General features: G+C 43.3%; 1 protein-coding gene across 1 annotated transcript in view; it reads right to left on the bottom strand.

The window, feature by feature from the left end:
- LOC306743406 (sterile alpha motif domain-containing protein 10-like) overlaps positions 1-18,863 on the bottom strand; it is a gene marked incomplete at its 5' end in the record, with an annotated part of 40,586 nt that overhangs the window by 4,734 nt on the left and 16,989 nt on the right. Inside the window, 2 exons of the mRNA XM_079225909.1 lie at positions 3,375-3,515; positions 9,238-9,406. Coding sequence (XP_079082035.1) covers positions 3,375-3,515; positions 9,238-9,406 — 310 coding nt within the window. The remainder of the gene's footprint in view (positions 1-3,374; positions 3,516-9,237; positions 9,407-18,863) is intronic.

Below are 18,863 nucleotides of genomic sequence, written 5' to 3'. Positions count from 1 at the left end.
CATTTACATGACTTTTACTAAACCTTTGGGATTTTATTTTTTTTCAAGCACTTTTTCCAGGCCTGGAAATAACCATTTTAATTTGGACACAATGCCCCCCATACTAATAAAGATTAGGACCTAAAGAATCGGCAACAAAACCCAACAAATCACAATAAAACAAAGCACTGGCATGTTAGGAAGGTTAAAAAATTACTTTTGTTTGGCAAAACATTGGCCTATTTGGGCATGCTTGGTATTTTGAGCGTCTTTCTTTTAAAAGCATATTAATTATTTCAAACTCAGCGTAAATGAACACATGAATATAACACATTTACATGACTTTTACTCAACTTTGGGGATTTTTTTTTTTCAAAGGACTTTTCTCAGGCCTGGAAATAACCATTTTAAAATTCCATGACTTTTCCAGGTTTTCTATGACCACAGAATGGTATTTTTCATGTTTACCAGCTGGTCACATATAGCATTCGGAGCTCTACCTACGGAAAGTAAAAAGCGCTGTAATTCGGACGTTTATGTTGTGCACGTAAAATTAAAAAGAGGAAGTGAAAAGGCTGCAAAAGCCAGAAGGCAGAGAAGTCGGCGTTGAGTTATTTGTCACGTGACTTACAGTAACTTCCATTAAATATAAAAGCATTTTAAAATGTATCTTTTTGTATATATATATATATATATATATATATATATATATATATATATATATATATATATATATATATATATATATATATATATTCGTATTCATCAGTCAAAAACATTTTGTTTAAACCTTTTTCTCTTCTTTCTTTTTGCGCCTCCACGTTGAGAGGCGCTGTAGATAATGACAGGATGGGTCATTTCATGTTTTCTTATTTTATTGAATTGACCTTTAGCCCCTCTGCCCTCCTCTACTGCCTTATTACCACCTCATCACTCTCGGCAGCCAAACAACCCCTTCAGCTGCTCCCATCACCTCTGAATGCCCTCAACCCTGAGAACCTCAGGTGTTTTATAAGGCCGCCAAATTAGCCTGCCCTCATTGCTCAGAGTCAGAGTCTGCTCAACTGGCAAATTACATTTGCATTGCTCTAATAATAGAAGCGTCCAACAGCAGTTTCATAATTTCTCCTTGCCAATCAATTGTATTCCATCTCTCAATTTCATTCAGTTTGATTTAATTCATGCTTAACTGGCGTGCATGTAGTATAAAAACAATGTGTGCTAAGTGTATAAGAGGAATGAGCCAGAATGATATGAGAGGAAACAATACATTAGTCCTCTGGTTGTATAGAAGTCTATGCTTCATGTGTTAACGCTGCATTCTCTGCACTGACTACCAGGGGCCACTCCTATGGTTGTATAGAAGTATATGCTTTGTGTGTTAAAGCTGCATTCTCTCTCCTGACCACCAGGGAGGCGACTCCTCTGGTTGTATAGAAGTATATGCTTTGTGTGTTAAAGCTGCATTCTCTCTCCTGACCACCAGGGGGCGACTCCTCTGGTTGTATAGAAGTCTATGCTTCATGTGTTAAAGCTGCATTATCTCTCCTGACCACCAGGGGGTGACTCCTCTGGTTGTATAGGAGTCTATATAAATGACTCTACTTCTCTTGATGTATTCCCTCAGTAAACATTGTAAACATGAGTTTATGTCTCCATCTCTAGCTTCAAGTCTTCTTCAATACAGCATGATGTTCATTTATAAATTATGGTCATTTAGAGTCAAACAGACCATAAAGCAGGGGACGCTTTAGGGGCGGGGCTACAAGGTGATTGACAGGTCGCTATCGTCTGTCGCCTGTCTCCTGCTCCAAACTCTGGTTCTTATATCGGTTGACCTCTGGTTTGAACTGGTATCACTGGTTTAGTTTGTGTTGCATTCATAACGGTCTTTGTTCATTATAAATCTCTCGCGGCTCAGTTTAGTGCTGAAAGCGTCGGCTGCTCCTTTTGTTCTTTAAACCCCAAGTTTTACTTTGTCAGTTCAAGAATCAATAACTTGTCTTTTATGTTTTTTTTATTCGTCATTCAGACAGATCAGGTTGTTTTTTCAATTTAAATTCATTATCTACCTTCACGAAAAAAAGGATTTGTTAAAACAATTTTCATATTGTGCGATTCAGTGTGTCTGATGAATAGATTACATTTCTATGACTATGGTCTATGCTCCTTCTCTTTTATACCCCAGAACTTGTTTATTTCATTTCTATCAAGCTTTTGTTGTTTGCAAAAACTGACGGCACAAACGACGTCACTGCTCTGCGTGACACGCTCTATTTCTGGGTCGAACTCACTCACGTCGAGGGAGATCGGACCATTCAGAGAAAATGTTCCATTAATAAGGAGAGAGGCGTCGTTTTTATGTATTTTATCTCCTTGTTTGAAAACTGAATCACTGAAGCGTGTTGGAAAGCAACGAGCATTTTGCTTTTCCACTCCGATGCTGCACATCTGCTCTCATCGGAGACACGAGCTGAACATGGTCATGATCTCCAAGGTTATGGTGCCCAAAAAAACAAAAAAAACAAAGAGTGAAATAGCCGGTTATGGAGTATGAAGTTATGGAAGCCCATTATCGTCAGTAAAAGAAAACAATAAGATGATAATGTAGCTGTGAAAAAATAAATATCCCCATGGTAAGTCAAAATGATGAGATAAATAGTCATAATTCTGAGATAAATAGTCATAATTATGAGATTAGTAAGTGTGCATGCCCTTCAGTGGTGCTGGCTTTTTTTTTCCATCTCATAATTTCGACTTTCTATCTAATATTTATGACTTTGTACTGTCATAATTATGATTTACCATGGGTGTATTTTTTATAATCGCAGCAAAATTGTCCTCTTATTTTTTAATTTTACTGTCGTGAAAGGGCTTCCTTAGAGGGGGCTTAGTTCATTAGAATAACAAATATCTTGAAACATGAACAAACTATGGCACAAACGTACCATTGAAGATTTTTTAAATATATATATACATTTGCACTTGAATTCAAGTGACTTTTCTCCAAGCAGGTTTTATCTGTGGTGTCTGGGACCCACGGGGGAACACTTTGTTTTTAAAACATCTAACCCATCTCCACGGACCGTTTTAGAGCTCCAGTTGCAGAGAAAAACTAAAAACTGTGAGGACAATTCCCTGCGAGGACCACGAGTCACGCGTGAACACAGAAACACCAACGACCTCCCAACCAGCCCGACAGGCTGATGCAGCCGGATCCAGGTCAGCGGGGATGGACGGAGCCGGCGGATTGATGCCCGGGGATAAAAGTGTTTATGGAATAAAAACCACTTCGGACTCCTACTTCACGTGTGTGTGTCAGACGGCCTGCACTCAATTTAGCCGCCCTCCTCCTTTCTTTAAAACACACACAATCACAAGAGACACACACTTACTTCGACTGAGGAGCTGCAGGTTGCGCACCTCCTCTCGGACCTGCAGCTGGAGGACTTGTTGGAGGACCTCCTGCCTCAGCGTCTCCTGGACGATTCCCATCCGCTCCAGCTTCTCCCCGTTCAAACGCAGCAGCGCCCGACCTGAGGAGGAGGAGGAGGAAGATGGGGAAGACAGGAGGAAGAGGAAGATGGGGAAGACAGGAGGAGGAGGAGGAGGAGGAGGAGGAGGAGGAGGAGGAGGAGGAGAGGATTTAGTTTCTCAAGCAAAAAGGGATGCAGACATGTTTTTGCATCTTTGAACACAATTATTATTCCAATTAGAGTATATATATATTTATATATATATATTTAAAATATATTTTATTTAAATATATATATATTATTTAAATAAATAAACATATATTATCTTTAATATACATATATAAATAAAATAATTAAAATAAATAAACAAAATCAATAAAACAAATAAAAATAAATAAAATAAATATATTATTTAAATAAAATATATATATTTATTTAAATATATTTAAAAAAAACAGGATGGGACGGGAAAGCATGTTTTCTTTAAACAATTGCAAAAACTACAAAAAGAAACTCTGCCATAGTTCTCATCTTTCCGAGGGTCCTTCAACACGTCACGTGTGATGAGAGTTTCCGTCAGAAAAAGAGACGAAACTGATCTTAAAATTGTGATATTTCATTAAAAACATTTCATTTCTAAAATCTCGCCCTGAATAAACCATTTGATGTCATCAGATTCTGTAAAAAATAAATACATTTGTAAATAATAAATGATCAAACAAATGAAACTCTTTATGATTGTAAGTGTCACACAGCAGAAAAGATGTTTGGGTTCTCTCTACTCGTGGGTTTACTCATCCTTCTTATGTGACGGCCAATCGGTTTCATGTGCATTTATGTTGTGTATTCAATGTCCAGTGTCCCGTGTAATGTGTGTATTTCCAGGTGTGTACTCTTTGTGTCAATGGGTTTTTGTTTGACGTCTGAAATAAGGTGTGTGTTTAACACAAGCGTACGCCGATTTTAAACGGTTTGTGGCCTCACGTTAGCTTTTTGCTTCCTCCATGAAATGATCTTATTTGTCCAAAAAAGTTTGTCCTTTTTGTCGAGGGAACCAGTTTGAGGCTGACTTCCTGGTTGGCCTCCAGAAATACAACACACACACACACACACACACACACACACACACACACACAGGCCACTATGTCCCACCCGGTGCAGACGGTAGAGGAATCCATCACACCTGCAGCGTACGAAGCCCAAATCCTAATTAGACTCATCACTCACTCGCCCTTCACTTCATTCCATTCAGTCTTATTCCCCGTATAGACGTCGCTACGGCCTTCGCTGCTGTAAGGTCTCTGTGAATTATACGCACAGGTCTCGCAAACATCCGCAGACTCAAAATGAAGATTATGATGGTGCGCGATCATTGAAGCGTGTTTGTGGTGCGAGAGAAGAAAAGAGGAGGAAGAGGACAGGAAGTGAAGGAAAAGGAGGATTCAGTCCGACTGGCCCACAGACTTTGGGGTCATGACAGAGCTTGTTTGTACTGATAATGTCCAGATTGTTGGATCTACAGGGACTGAGGAACCTCCTTAGTGAGTAAAGCTTTGTTAAAGATAAGCGATGGATACTTTGTGGCTCATCGGGCCGACCGCTCAACATCATATCAGGAAGCAGCCGAAAGTAGGATTTTCTTTTTCCTCTTTGAGATATGATTCATAGCCCTCACTGCTGAATGAGGGAGAACGGTCATGCAGGTCTTGCCTTACATTCTGAAATAAGGGTTCCAGACGGGTTCTACCAAGAACCCTTTGCTTCTGAAGAACCCTTTTATGAATAAAAGGTTTTCAAGGTTTTTTTGTGGGACTCTAAGGGTTCTATTCAGAATCAACCAAAGAACCCTTTATCAAAGAGTTCTTCAAGGATTACTCAAAGCACGATGTTAAAAGGAAACATAAAGGCCTTGGAATATAAGAGGGTTCTTTGAGGGGTTTTTGGAGAACCCCTTTGGTGGGTCCTAGATGGAACCCTTGGATTATAAGAGGTTTCCTGTATAACCCCTTTGGTGGCTCTTTGATGGAACCCTTGGAATATAAGAGGGTTCCCTGTAGAACCCTTTGGTGGGTCCTAGATGGAACCATTGGAATATAAGAGGGTTCCCTGTAGAACCCTTTGGTGGGTCCTAGATGGAACCATTGGAATATAAGAGGGTTCCCTGTAGAACCCTTTGGTGGGTCCTAGATGGAACCATTGGAATATAAGAGGGTTCCCTGTAGAACCCCTTTGGTGGGTCCTAGATTTAATCCTTGGCATATGAGAGGGTTCCATGTAGTACCGCTTTGGTGGGTCCTAGATGGAACCCCTGGAATGTTAGCGCCCTTAGAAGGAGGAAAGGTTCTGGATAGGAGCTCCACAGAGGGTTCTGGGTGGAACCATCACGCCATGCAGTAGAAGGGTACTGTCTATGACAAGCGGAAGAACCCTATATGTTTCTAGTCAGCACCCTTATTTCAAAGAGTGGAATCATACACGCAGCTTCCTCTATGTCTGCAGAGAAAAGTTAATGGATGTGTGTGTGTGTGTGTGTGTGTGTGTGTGTGTGTGTGTGTGTGTGTGTGTGTTAGCGCGACTGTCTTGGGGATACAACAACTATCATTTTCCATTTATTTTGTGAGTAGTTTCAGTTCTTTTTTCCCAAACACACACACACACACACACACACACACACACACACACACACACACACACACACACACACACACCCATCAACCTCTGCGACCCGGCTCCCCAACAGCCCTCTGGTGTGTGCTCGCCAAACAGCAGCGCCAGAGTGTCCTAGAAAAACCACTGCCCTTGGTCTGCATCCGTGTGTGTGTGTGTGTGTGTGTGTGTGTGTGTGTGTGTGTGTGTGTGTGTGTGCGTCTGTGCACAAACGAGACAAAGCAGATGAACGGAGCTCAAATCAATTCCCCTCAGACAGACTTAATACAGCTCCTCATAATTGCCCTCCGATAGGGAAAGTAGTTCCGTCAGAGAGAAGAGACACGAAAACAAACGCCGTTTCAATGGAGATCGTTTCTCTCAATTTGGCTTTGAAATAAATTGCTTATTAACGACGTCTGTGGGCGAGCGGGAAGCGGCTCTGCCCGGGTCTATAGGCCAATAATGACACTTAAAAAAAGAAAGGTCTGAAAAAAGCAATCCGAAAGGGAGAGGAAGGTAAAGACTTCCTTATGAAAGAACAACCTTTAGATTAAACCTTTTGAAAGCGAAGAGCAATTGAGCCCACGCCGTCCCTGAAGGCTGTATTACATGTCTTTCAGTGTTTCACATGTCTTTCACACCAGTGGCGGGCCGTGGATTTTCGACCTGGGCCTGCTGTGCCGTCTGATATAGTTTACATAAATATGCGCATGACGGGATGCGGCGTCATTAACGGACAATGCATGTTGTCCACATCAACAAGAAGCAGTCACATTTAGTTATAACAAGACATGACAAAACAATCCAACAAAACTGCGGCACTAAAACACTGCACACTCCAGAGAACGATACTAACTACCGTAGAATTTGCCACCACTAGTTTTATTCTATGATATCAAAATATGTCAGTAAACGATTTTAGAAGCTTCTTTTTTAACGCGTCTTGAAAATAAAAGAGTCTAAAGTGACGTGAAGTCATGTGACCGCGGTGGAGTTCCTATAGGCTAACGTTAGCATCTTACTTTTGCCGATTGTATTCACGTATAAAAAAAACAACATAAAAGTGGTGTTCACTCAAGAAGATTATCTTGATGAACAAAACATCTAATTGAGAAATCCCATTGGCTTTTAATTGTTTTTAATAAAAAATATATGCAAAAATGCGTCATCCTTGCAGCTCCATCTGACTACCGGGTGTTTTACAAATGTAATGTTTTTTAAATGGATGCTTGTACGAACGTCAAAATGCGTTAATGCGGTTACAAATAGTGACTGAGACATATGTGAGTTATTTGCGGAAGTTGAAAAGAACAGAAAAAAATCCTAAAGGTTGTTTATATTATAATTTATACGACATCATCAAAGTAAGGAGAACAATTAACAAAAAACAAGGTACTTTGTTTTTACCAAAGACTGTCGTCATCAAAGTTATTTGACTATTCACTTACAAAAGTTACATCGAGTCACTCTCAGTAAAAGTAATAAAACCACAGTGTGAAAAAACATATTTAAATACAGACCCTGCATTCTGTAAAAGTACTTATTGTGCTGAAAAGCTCCTTTCAGATAAAAACTGCTTCGCCAGACAGAAGACAGATGATTCTGCAGCGTATTGACAACCAATCATAGTTCATGTTCGCCAAGAAAAACCTGAATAACCAGTGACTGCAGCTGAATAATAAATAAAAAGACGTAGAACCTTTCTCTCTGAAAAGAAGCACGACGTACTTTGCACAAACGAAATTATTCAAATAAAGTACAAACGCATCAAAAAAATAAAAAAATGCTGCACACCGTCAAGCAGAAGCAATCCCAGTGTGTGGCACGGGGAAGTGGATCCATCACGGGCTTCACACACATCACCGCAGAACCAGAACCACACACACACACACACACACACACACACACACACACACACACACACACACACACACACAGCCCGGCTATTACACACAATATGTAAATCTTGTCTGTGCTCCCCAACGACAATAAACAGCAGAATAATACAAACGGTGGCAGTGAAAATAAATAAAAAGTCCACAACAGGAGGTGGAAACACAATTCTTTACACACACACACACACACACACACACACACACACAGTTGCATGTAAAAGCAGGAGACGCTGCACTGATCTCCTCGGGCAGCTTGTTGCTCCTCGCTGAGAGAAGAGACGCAATTACTTTTGGGTCGGTGAACTACGACGATACGGACTCGGAACTCATTTCTGGGCCGTCGCTGAGGTCCGGGATCCTCCTGTGTGTTTGTACGCCGTACGCACCGAAAGAAAAGACATATTTCGGGCCACATTTGCACAACAAAACACAGCAGCTAATAAAGCCGCAGAAATGGAAAATGCAGCTGGACAAGTGAACGCATGACGATAATTGGATCTAAGCCTCCGTCTCTCGGTTTTGAGAATACATAAATACAAATGATCAGATCAGAGCTGCTGGAAGCATTCTTAACCCGGAAGACAGTGTGTGTGCGTGTGCGCGCGTGTGTGTGTGTGTGTGTAAATGTAAGCGAGTGGTGGCAATCTGTTCCCTGTGAGACGCGGAGAAAAAGAAAAACACTCTTCCGCCTGCTCCGGCAATGTGTGTGAATACATGTGTGCACATTTGCACGTACCTGTTTGTGTGTGTCTGTTGGGTTTTTGTGCACATGTGTGTGTGTGTTTGTGTGTGTAGGTGGGGGGTGTTGTTTTGAGCTCGAATAAAAACGACACAAGAACCCACCGTTATTTTCTCACAGCTTTTTTTTTTACCTTTTCTTCTCCAGAAATAGGCCGCACTCCCTTTTTTTCTTCCGTTACCTCACATGAATGCCTTTTAAATCTCCTTTTGGAAGAGATTTGAGTGTAAACCTGTTTCCAGTTGAAAAAGCTAAGCTGTGGAACCCACGGACCTAAAAATACAGCATTGTGTGACATTTGCTAAGCCTTTGTATGGCATTCGGTTTGCAACGTCTCAGTCCACGGAAGCGTCACCGCTGTGCTCACTATGGAGCCGCAGAGGTCAGTGGACCCGGTCTGCAACAACGACCACGCCGCAGCTCCATTTCTGCACTTTTAACAGTTGCAAAAAGATGCAAAATGGCGTTTCAATTGAACAGAAAGGCTGTGTTACTGTACCTGTGATGGCGTGGTGGGAGAAGGCCTCTACGTAGGTCAGGTAGTTGTGAGGACAGTGCTTCTTCAGCCACTTGCAGACGTCCTGCTGGGTCCACAGCACCACGGGTTTGGACAGACTGGACAGAGTCGGGCTGGTGTGGTACACGGTGAAGGCTTCGCCCGGACGCAGCTGGAACACACAGGAAGCAGAAAGCTGGACCGTGAGATCGGAGAGTGTTTCTGTCGCATCCCAACGAGGCGGCGGCTAACAGTGCTAAAGGGGCCGAAACCGGCAAAACCGTTGTCTTCCTATGGATGCTAATGGGTGCTAAAGGATGTTAATGGATGCTAATGGTTGCTAGTGGCTGCTAACGGATGCTAATGGTTGCTAATGGATGCTAATGGATGGTACTGCGTGTCGTCATTCACCCATTCACACAGAGTTGGGAGGGGCTACCATACCTGCCCATCTACTTTACTTTACTACTGACTGTATTCATCCCTTCCTCCTCATTCAACAGCAACAGCTCGATGTCTGCAGTGCATATATTTTGGGGCGATTTGATCACGTTCACGTGCACTAAAAGGTGTGCACGGGCGGCCCGGTTATGTCATCAAATCAAGGAGAAGTGTCACTCCTATGTACCTTGACACTGATAATAGTTGTTTACTGCTCTGAATCCCGTACATTGCACCTTAAACGTGTGAGTTGGTACAGTGTTAGTGTGTGTGTGTGTGTGTGTGTGTGTGTGTGTGTGTATCTGTGTTTTAATTTCCTGGTGGTACAATATGACGCAAGTTGGAACGTTGCTTTTTTATTGCTTTATTTTTTTTCTTCTTCAGATAATCACCTTGTGATTGTTATCGCTTACTTGAATATACGGAACACGCTGGATGCTCTCATTAAAGTGGGATCAGATGGGCTGATGGGTTCTAGTGCAGTTTGCATTCGACCCTTCTGGTCGTTAATCACACGGAGTTCAGTACTCGGACCAAAGCGCTGCCAACAGATTCTGTTTAGAGAGATCTTTTACTTTTCACATCAACTCAACATTATTTTTATGGCATCTTTCATACAATCTAACAGCCCAGAGGGCTTCACAGACTAAAATGATAATTAATTAATTAAATACAAAATAGAAAACAATCAAATATAATGATATATTACATCTAAGAAATAAATATATATATATATATAAAAAATAATAATAATATATATTCGGTATATATAAGATAAAAAAATCAAAAGAGAAGTAGAGTCATTTTCTATAGACTTCTATACAACCAGAGGAGTCGCCCCCTGGTGGTCAGGAGAGAGGATGCAGCTTTAACAAATGAAGCATATACTTCTATACAACCAGAGGAGTCGGCCCCTGGTGGTCAGCAGAGAGAATGCAGCTTTAACACATGAAGCATATACTTCTATACAACCAGAGGAGTCGGCCCCTGGTGGTCAGCAGAGAGAATACAGCTTTAACACATGAAGCATATACTTCTATACAACCAGAGGAGTCGCCCCCTGGTGGTCAGCAGAGAGAATACAGCTTTAACACATGAAGCATATACTTCTATACAACCAGAGGAGTCGCCCCCTGGTGGTCAGCAGAGAGAATGCAGCTTTAACACATGAAGCATATACTTCTATACAACCAGAGGAGTTGGCCCCTGTTGGTCAGGAGAGAGAATGCAGCTTAAACACATGAAGCATATACTTCTATACAACCAGAGGAGTCGGCCCCTGGTGGTCAGGAGAGAGAATGCAGCTTTAAGGCACCTCTGCTTTCGCTTTATTCTTTTAGACTCGTAGTTTGGCCCGAAAAGGTCTCAAGCTTCTCTTTGTGTATCACGGCTTTGTGCGGGGAATTAAAATGGACGTTAATAAAGTCACAGCCAGTTCATACGGGCAGGAAACAACAACCACTCCTCCTCCCCTCAGCTCTCTCTCTCTCTCTTTCTCTCTCTTTCTCTCTCGTGTGACTTAGTCTCATATCTAATCCATTCATTCATGCTCCGACTGTGCCAACTCCACAACAAAGGCTTTGGCTGATTTTCAACAGAAAAACACAGAACTGCTGCCAACAGTTCCACTCCATAACCGACTGCATTTAATGGGATTATGAATGCTGAAATGTCACGCGCACATGAACGCAACTTCCACGCACTCTGGTATAGCTCAGTATCTCACGTTCCTCCTCGTTAATAACACGAAGAACCTCCAGACATCACAATAAGTGATGGACACGTGTTCATAACTATAATGGGAGCTCCTCCCGTCAATTCAAGCACCAAGGTCTGGCTGGTCCACCAGCTGAGTGCGTTCTGCTTTGTCGGCCTTAATTGAAAACAACTTAATTTGCTCATTTTCTAATTACACACATACTTCTCGCCCGACTCAGCGGAGCGCCGAGGTCATTTTAATAACCCAAATTTACTGCTCGCCCTCCCATCATTAATGGAGACTGAGTTGGGAGAGATGTGGAAAAGATCTTTTAACAGAAAGAATGTGGACAAGAGGAGGCGGGTCAAGATGTCACCTCATCTTTTGATGGCCATCCTCACGTTGACATGGTTGAGTAAATAGTGGATCAATCGTTAATTATGCTTTACACACGTTTTCTTTTTTTGTAAGGGGTACTTTTACACAGACTGTAAAAAACACCCAAAAGAGAATTTTTTTGGGTGCCAGGTTAATTTTTACGCCAAGTAACGGCATCAACCAATTACATCGTGCAGAACAGAGACATTGAAAAAACTTTATTACTCCTTTTAACCTTGACAAAGGCAGAGCAGACCAGATCCAGTTGTTGTTTTTTTTTACATGGAATTGAAGAGGATTGTGTTGCATAGAAAGATTGTTAAAGTTATGTTACCAAGTGCGTTGATGTGTCAAGTTGCCGCTTGTATTGAAGATACTTCTCTGTAATTTGTCCCCACATTGCCACTCCATAACTCAGCTTCTCACGCTCACTCCTGCCCTGAACACCCGGTAGTGTCGACACGTCTGTGACGACCGGAGGGCAGAGCAGATTTCCCTCCCGTCTCCACAACCCCAAACATTACAGCGTGCCGTAAATCAACAGCGTCCACTAACGGGGCAGGTAACGATTCTGCAGGCAGATTCATTATAATGCAGGGACCTCTGGGTAGGAGAAAAGACATTTTAATAAATACTGAATATATATATATATACGCTCCCCAAAAGAATCTGTAATAACTTGTCTTTAGTAGTGACTTCGGCATTGCATCTTCACAGAAGAAACAAACAAAAAAGGTGAATGAGCAGAGTGCAGATTACAGGTGTGTCTGCAACGACCACAGTAATGTTTCATTAAATGATTACAACCCACCGATTGGCTCACTGCCTTCGTCTCAGCTCCAAGGCATCAAGTCACTTTGTTATGGTTTCATATGTTTTCTTAGGCAAGAAAGTAACTGTTTAGATTCCCAATATGTGGTCTGTTGATCTAAATATCACCTGGTTGGAAATCTGGCCATTTTAGTGGTCGGCGTACGCTGCAAACTGAACAAGGAAAGTGGCTTTGAAAGTGGAAGGAGATCCTTCGGCATGCAGCCGGACCTGGCCGCCCAAAATACTGTGCAGTTCGCTGCAGCAGAATGAGAGATACGCCGTGGACGGACACGGAGATGCACACACACACACACACACACACACACACACACACACACACACACACACACACACACACACTGACTCGCCCAACGGAGATGATGATACAATAAAAGGACTTCAGATCCACTGAAGCATCATTTAGTACCGTAACGAATCCATTTTAATCCTTTTTTTTTAATATTTCACGCCTCACATTTGACCCTAATTTAACTGTATCGGTCATTAAAAAACGACTTAAAAGAAAGAAAGACGATATAATGAAGATAGAGAGGGTGAACAAGGAACAACAAAAAGAGAGAGAGAGATAGAGAGAGAGAAAGAGAGCAGACCGGTACTCTTCGTGTGAGTAATGGCCTTCATCACGGAGAAGCCAGACGGAAGGAAAATGGAACGATAGCTTCCCGTCATCCCTTCTTCCCTCCTCTTCCTCCCTCGCTTTCTTCCTCCGCCGCTCTCTTCGGCCATCCATCAGACTGTATCTCCTCTGGCCAGTTCTGAGTCGTCCCCTCACCCTTCACTACCTCCCCCGACTCCTCCCGAGACCCACCTCTGTCCGGCGGGAGGAGCTCCCTCATTCATTACGTACAGGAGGAGGGGGATGTATATGGAGCAGAAGTCTAATGAGAGGAGGAGGAGGATGGAGAGGAAGAGGGGGGTGGAAATAGATATGCTTTTATGGTGGTGTTTGCTTTTTTATTCAGCCATCACACACGGTACAATAAATAAATCTGGAATACAATGTGACTGGAACGGCGTAGGCATAATGCGTATGCACAAAATATATATACAATGAAATGTAAAGGTTTATGTAATGATACGTTGGAGTCGGCTGGAACAGGAAGTCATGTGTTCTTCATCAAAATAAACTTCACAGGAAACAACTTAGTTAGGTTTGTGCAACAGGAGTAGATCGTTTAATATATATTGATGATATATTCCAGCGCATTAAATTTCATAATTGTTATATTTAGTGGAACAAATATGAGAATCAATCTCCTCATATGACCTTCTTATTGAGCTTGTAATTCATACTATCAAATGGACAAATGAGTTATGCTAAATTATTATGAACTAACATGGCATTTTGTAGGTGTCTCAATATATTCCACAAGGTGAGGTTCGTCTCTGTGTTATTTCCCGTCTTCCTGCTTCTTCGCACCACATACTCTCTATTGATCATTCTGCTTGTTTCCTCCAACAGCTTATTTGTCCTTCCCTGCTTACTTTGTTCTATCATGTCTCTTATCCCCCACTCGACTTGTTCCTCATACATTTTATCCCCTGCCTGTCTGACACCCTCTTCCTCCCTCTGTGTGCATGCTCTCAGTGGGACAAAACGTTGTTGATACGTTGTTGCATTTTAGTTCCTGTTCACGCTTTTTTCAAACAAACCAAGAGGAGTAAACATGAAGTCATAATACTGACAGGTGACTAAAGAATAAGAAATCATTATTAGTTTTTAGTAGACTGCAAATTTCTTGTCTGTTCTGATGAATAAATGTAGAAACAGTAAAGGCTGAGTGAAGGCAGAAGTGTCTTAAAGCTGCGTTCTCTCTCCTGACCACCAGGGGGTGACTCCTCTGGTTGTATAGAAGTCTATGCTTCATGTGTTAAAGCTGCATTCTCTCTCCTGATCACCAGGGGGTGACTCCTCTGGTTGTATAGAAGTATATGCTTCTGTGTTAAAGCTGCATTCTCTCTCCTGACCACTAGGGGGTGACTCCTCTGGTTGTATAGAAGTATATGCTTCATGTGTTAAAGCTGCATTCTCTCTCCTGACCACCAGGGGGCGACTCCTCTGGTTGTATAGAAGTATATGCTTCAACTGTTAAAGCTGCCTTCTCTCTCCTGACCACCAGGGGTGACTCCTCTGGCTGTATAGAAGTATATGCTTTAAGTGTTAAAGCTGCCTTCTCTCTCATGCCCACCAGGGGCCAACTCCTCTGGTTGTATAGAAGTCTATATAAATGACTCTACTTCTCTTGATGTATTCCCTCAGTAAACATTGTCTTCTTCAATACAGCATGATGTTCATTTAGTAAATTATGGTCATTTAGAGTCAAACAGACCATAAAGCAGGGGACGCTTTAGGGCGGGGCTTACTGTGATTGACAGATCGCTACCACTGCCAGAGCGTATTTTTTACATTACTCCTCCGCATTACAAATATGGTATATGGTTGCCCATAAAACAACATGGCGACGGCCGAAATCCAAGATGGGTGACGCCATGACGACATCCACTTCTTAAACACAGTTTATGGTGCCACACAAGTTTTTATGGACAAAGAGTCAATGACCATGAATACAGATCAATGGGATCGCTTGCGGAACAGATTTAACTTTCAATATTGGAAGCAGGCCGAGACCTTTTTCCCACCGGACCCCAGAAAGAAGCGCACTGACCGAACAACACGGAGCTGTTTTAACTAAAGCCAGCTGTTCTCGGCGTGAGAGCGCTGCGTTGCGTGTAAATGAATCGGGGAGTAGACGAAGGTTCGAGGAGCGTGGGGAAGTCACTCCTTCTGTCTCTCTGACACGGATCGATGACGCTACACCAATTAGCAAAGTGTGTGTTTATTGAGTGAGTGAATCCGTGGCTTTAACGCTGCATCTTTTCCCCCGGCTGTCACTTCATCTCTCCACAGGTTTACTAAACACTCCTCCATCTTCCCCCCGTACACTCTGCTGTCTGACCCGAACAGCTCTCTCTCTCTCTCTTTCTATCTCCCGTCCGCCGAGCCGATCCATCTCTCTCCATCGCTCTGCTCTCCTGACAGGTCCTGACACACGATTCTTCATATCTCCCTCTTTCTCTTTTACTTCTCCTCATTTTCCTCCTCCTAAAACTGAATCCTCCACCCTCCCCTCCTCCTCACCGCTTTGGGCCCCGGCAGCTTTCTGTTGCATCATTTAGCACCCCGTCATGTCTAGCCCCCAAAATGTGTGTTTGAACGCGTCGTTGTGGTTTCGAACATGTTTTTGCAAAAGAGTGTTAACTGTCAGCTGCCGTTAGCTTCGCCGGCGATAGCTTTGCCGCCGCTAGCTTTGCCGCCACTAGCTTTGCCGCCACTAGCTTGGCCGCCGCCAGCTTGGGCGCGGCTAGCTTGGGCGCGGCTAGCTTCTCCGCCGTTAGCTTCTCCGCCGTTAGCTTCGCCGCCGCTAGCTTCGCCGCCGTTCTCTGTGCTTTGGTCGTTCAGTGACTGTCTCGCTCTCAGTGGGAGGACAACGGGGCCAGATGGGATATTTTCACAAAGCTCTTTATTCAGCACGAGGGGAACATGTGTCTCGTGCTGAGCAACGCGAGCGGCTGGACGAGGACAACAGGCCCGAGCCTCTTCTGCCCTCTGATCCTTCTCCCTCGACGGTGCCTTTCAAACTTCTGTGTTTTTTTCCGCTGCATCATCAAGAAAAATGACAACTAGCGAGTGACATGTTGACATCTGCGAGAACGCTGCGTATGAGGAGTGTCTGATGTGCCACATTTAAAGGCCTTTTTCACAGCGGAGGCGGCGGCGTGACGAATACATGACAGGAAAATGCAAAAAGATACTTCGGCTGCAAATATTTCGTGGCAGCGATGTGAATATTGCAAACCGTTGCAACGTGATAAAAAGGAACATTCTGTCTTTCAAGTGTTGGGACGAAAAGCAACTAATGATTAGCTGAGTGATAATAACGACATCTGAGGCCACTGATGCTTCTACTGAGGATAATCAAACACATTCACACAAATCTCTCCCAAGAAAAGACAGAGAATCAGTGTGAGAAATATCGTGATTTAACCCTTCGGACATCCTGAAAGCCTCAATTGCTAAATGTTGGAGTTCGAGGCTATTATTTGTCACTAAAATGTCCTTTTTAATAGCTTAATGGTGCCCAGAGGTTTTCATTATTCATAAACAGTGCCTTTTTTCATGAGAACCTGGAGTAAAGGTCTTCTTGGACGGCAACACGTCGATGTGTGTGTGAGTGTGTGTAAATGTACATATATACGACGTATGCATGATAATGATGAACGTATGAAGCTTGACACCAGTTTGTTGGCTGAAATAATGAGCTCGACAGGAGACGACCGCCCTTAAAATCACGGCTGTGCTTCCTATTGGCGTCCTTAAGAGGAGTCGTCAAGTTGGGGATGTTCTGAGTGGAACACTTGTGGGGTTCACTGTGTTCTGTAAGGAAGAGGGAACAATAATCACAGACCCGCATCTCGTTCGCCCCAAACCAGCACGGCAAATTAGAGAGCGAGGGCCCGGCCGGCGGTTGCAGGCCGGGCTCTGAGAGGAGCGCACAAGGCTGCTTTCACCTCCTAAATTGTGTCTCTGTTTTTCCACCTATTCCCCCGTCTCATCTAAAGGTTCACCCACCGGCTGTGCGTCAGACAGCTAAATGAGCCACCCACTAAACCCCACACACACACACACACTCTCACCCCATCTGGCTTCCCAAACAACAGCCGCTTCAGAGGACGCCACAGACGCCGCACCAAGCACACGATGAGTCATTGTTTTGAAAAATCATATTAGCCGATAGCCCCGCATACAGATCCACCTGCAGCGATGCACATAACCTCCATTCTAACAAACCGTTTAAGCCACCACGGACTCGGTGGCTGCAGGTGCGGGTCGACATTATTTCACCTGTTTACAAATTGCACAAATTGATGGTGCAGTATACGAGAGATTGGGAGCATCGTATACATGTTGAGTCAGCGCCTTGCAGCTAATGATGCTAACAGCGCTAACATTAATAGCAAAAGTGCCGACAGAACTAACAGAACCGTGCAGAAACCTCCGGTTCTGAAAAGTGAAGCCAATGCTGAGGTTCCTTAAACGTGCATGATCTCTCCTTTCCACCAGGGGGCAAATCCTATGGTTGTATAGAAGTCTATGCTTCATGTGTTAAAGCTGCATTCTCTCTCCTGACCACTAGGGCTTGACTCCTCTGGTTGTATAGAAGTATATGCTTCATGTGTTAAAGCTGCAGTCTCTCTCCTGACCACCAGGGGGCGACTCCTCTGGTTGTATAGAAGTATATGCTTCATGTGTTAAAGCTGCATTCTCTCTCCTGACCACCAGGGGGCGACTCCTCTGGTTGTATAGAAGTAAATGCTTCATGTGTTAAAGCTGCAGTCTCTCTCTTGATCACCAGGGGGTGACTCCTCTGGTTGTATAGAAGTTTATGCTTCATGTGTTAAAGATGCATTCTCTCTCCTGACCACTAGGGGGTGACTCCACTGGTTGTATAGAAGTATATGCTTTAAGTGTTAAAGCTGCCTTCTTTCTCCTGACCACCAGGGGGCGACTCCTCTGGTTGTATAGAAGTCTATGCTTCATGTGTTAAAGCTACATTCTCATGTGTACTTTGGGAACAGGTAAATCTACAATTAAGACTTGAGAGCATCTTTGGTAAAGACTGCTTGTACATGAACAACGATATTTATCGAAGATGTTTGCTGTTTCTATCTCTTGTATCTCGTAGTGTGTGTGTGTGTGTGTGTGTGTGTGTGTGTGTGTGTGTGTGTGTGTGTGTGTGTGTGTGTGTGTGTGCGTGTGTGTGTTTGCACAGGAGTGCATAATGTGTTGTATTAGCTTTGCTAAACTGATAAGGACGATTGCCCAGGTGCCACCTTTCCATACAGAAGCCAAGCTGTGTTTCACTTAACTGGCCTCCTCATTACAGCGGATGTGTGCACAACCAGCGAATAATCTAATCATCACTCCTGAGAGAACTGGACGCCAATCCACACAACCACACACACGCACACATACTCTCTAAACTAGAGGTGCACTGGAAGCTGTTGTGGATGCACACAGAGGCACCAGAGAGCCGGACCGCTCTCCCAGTTGTTGAATAATGCACGACGAGCCGCGTTGCCACGAGGAGCCGATAAGCCTTCCTTCTCATGGTATAGAGGAGGTTTAATTATCCAGTCTCTGCGTAATCACACGGAAACAGCTTCCCACTCGTCTTTTATTAAGCCTTTTATAGCTGCTATAGCTGAGGGGCCAGAC

This window comes from Taurulus bubalis (assembly GCF_910589615.1).
Source record: "Taurulus bubalis genome assembly, chromosome: 11".
NCBI lineage: Eukaryota > Metazoa > Chordata > Actinopteri > Perciformes > Cottidae > Taurulus > Taurulus bubalis.
The sequence above is the reverse complement of the archived record's forward strand: the minus strand, read 5'-3'. Positions and strand labels throughout refer to the sequence as shown.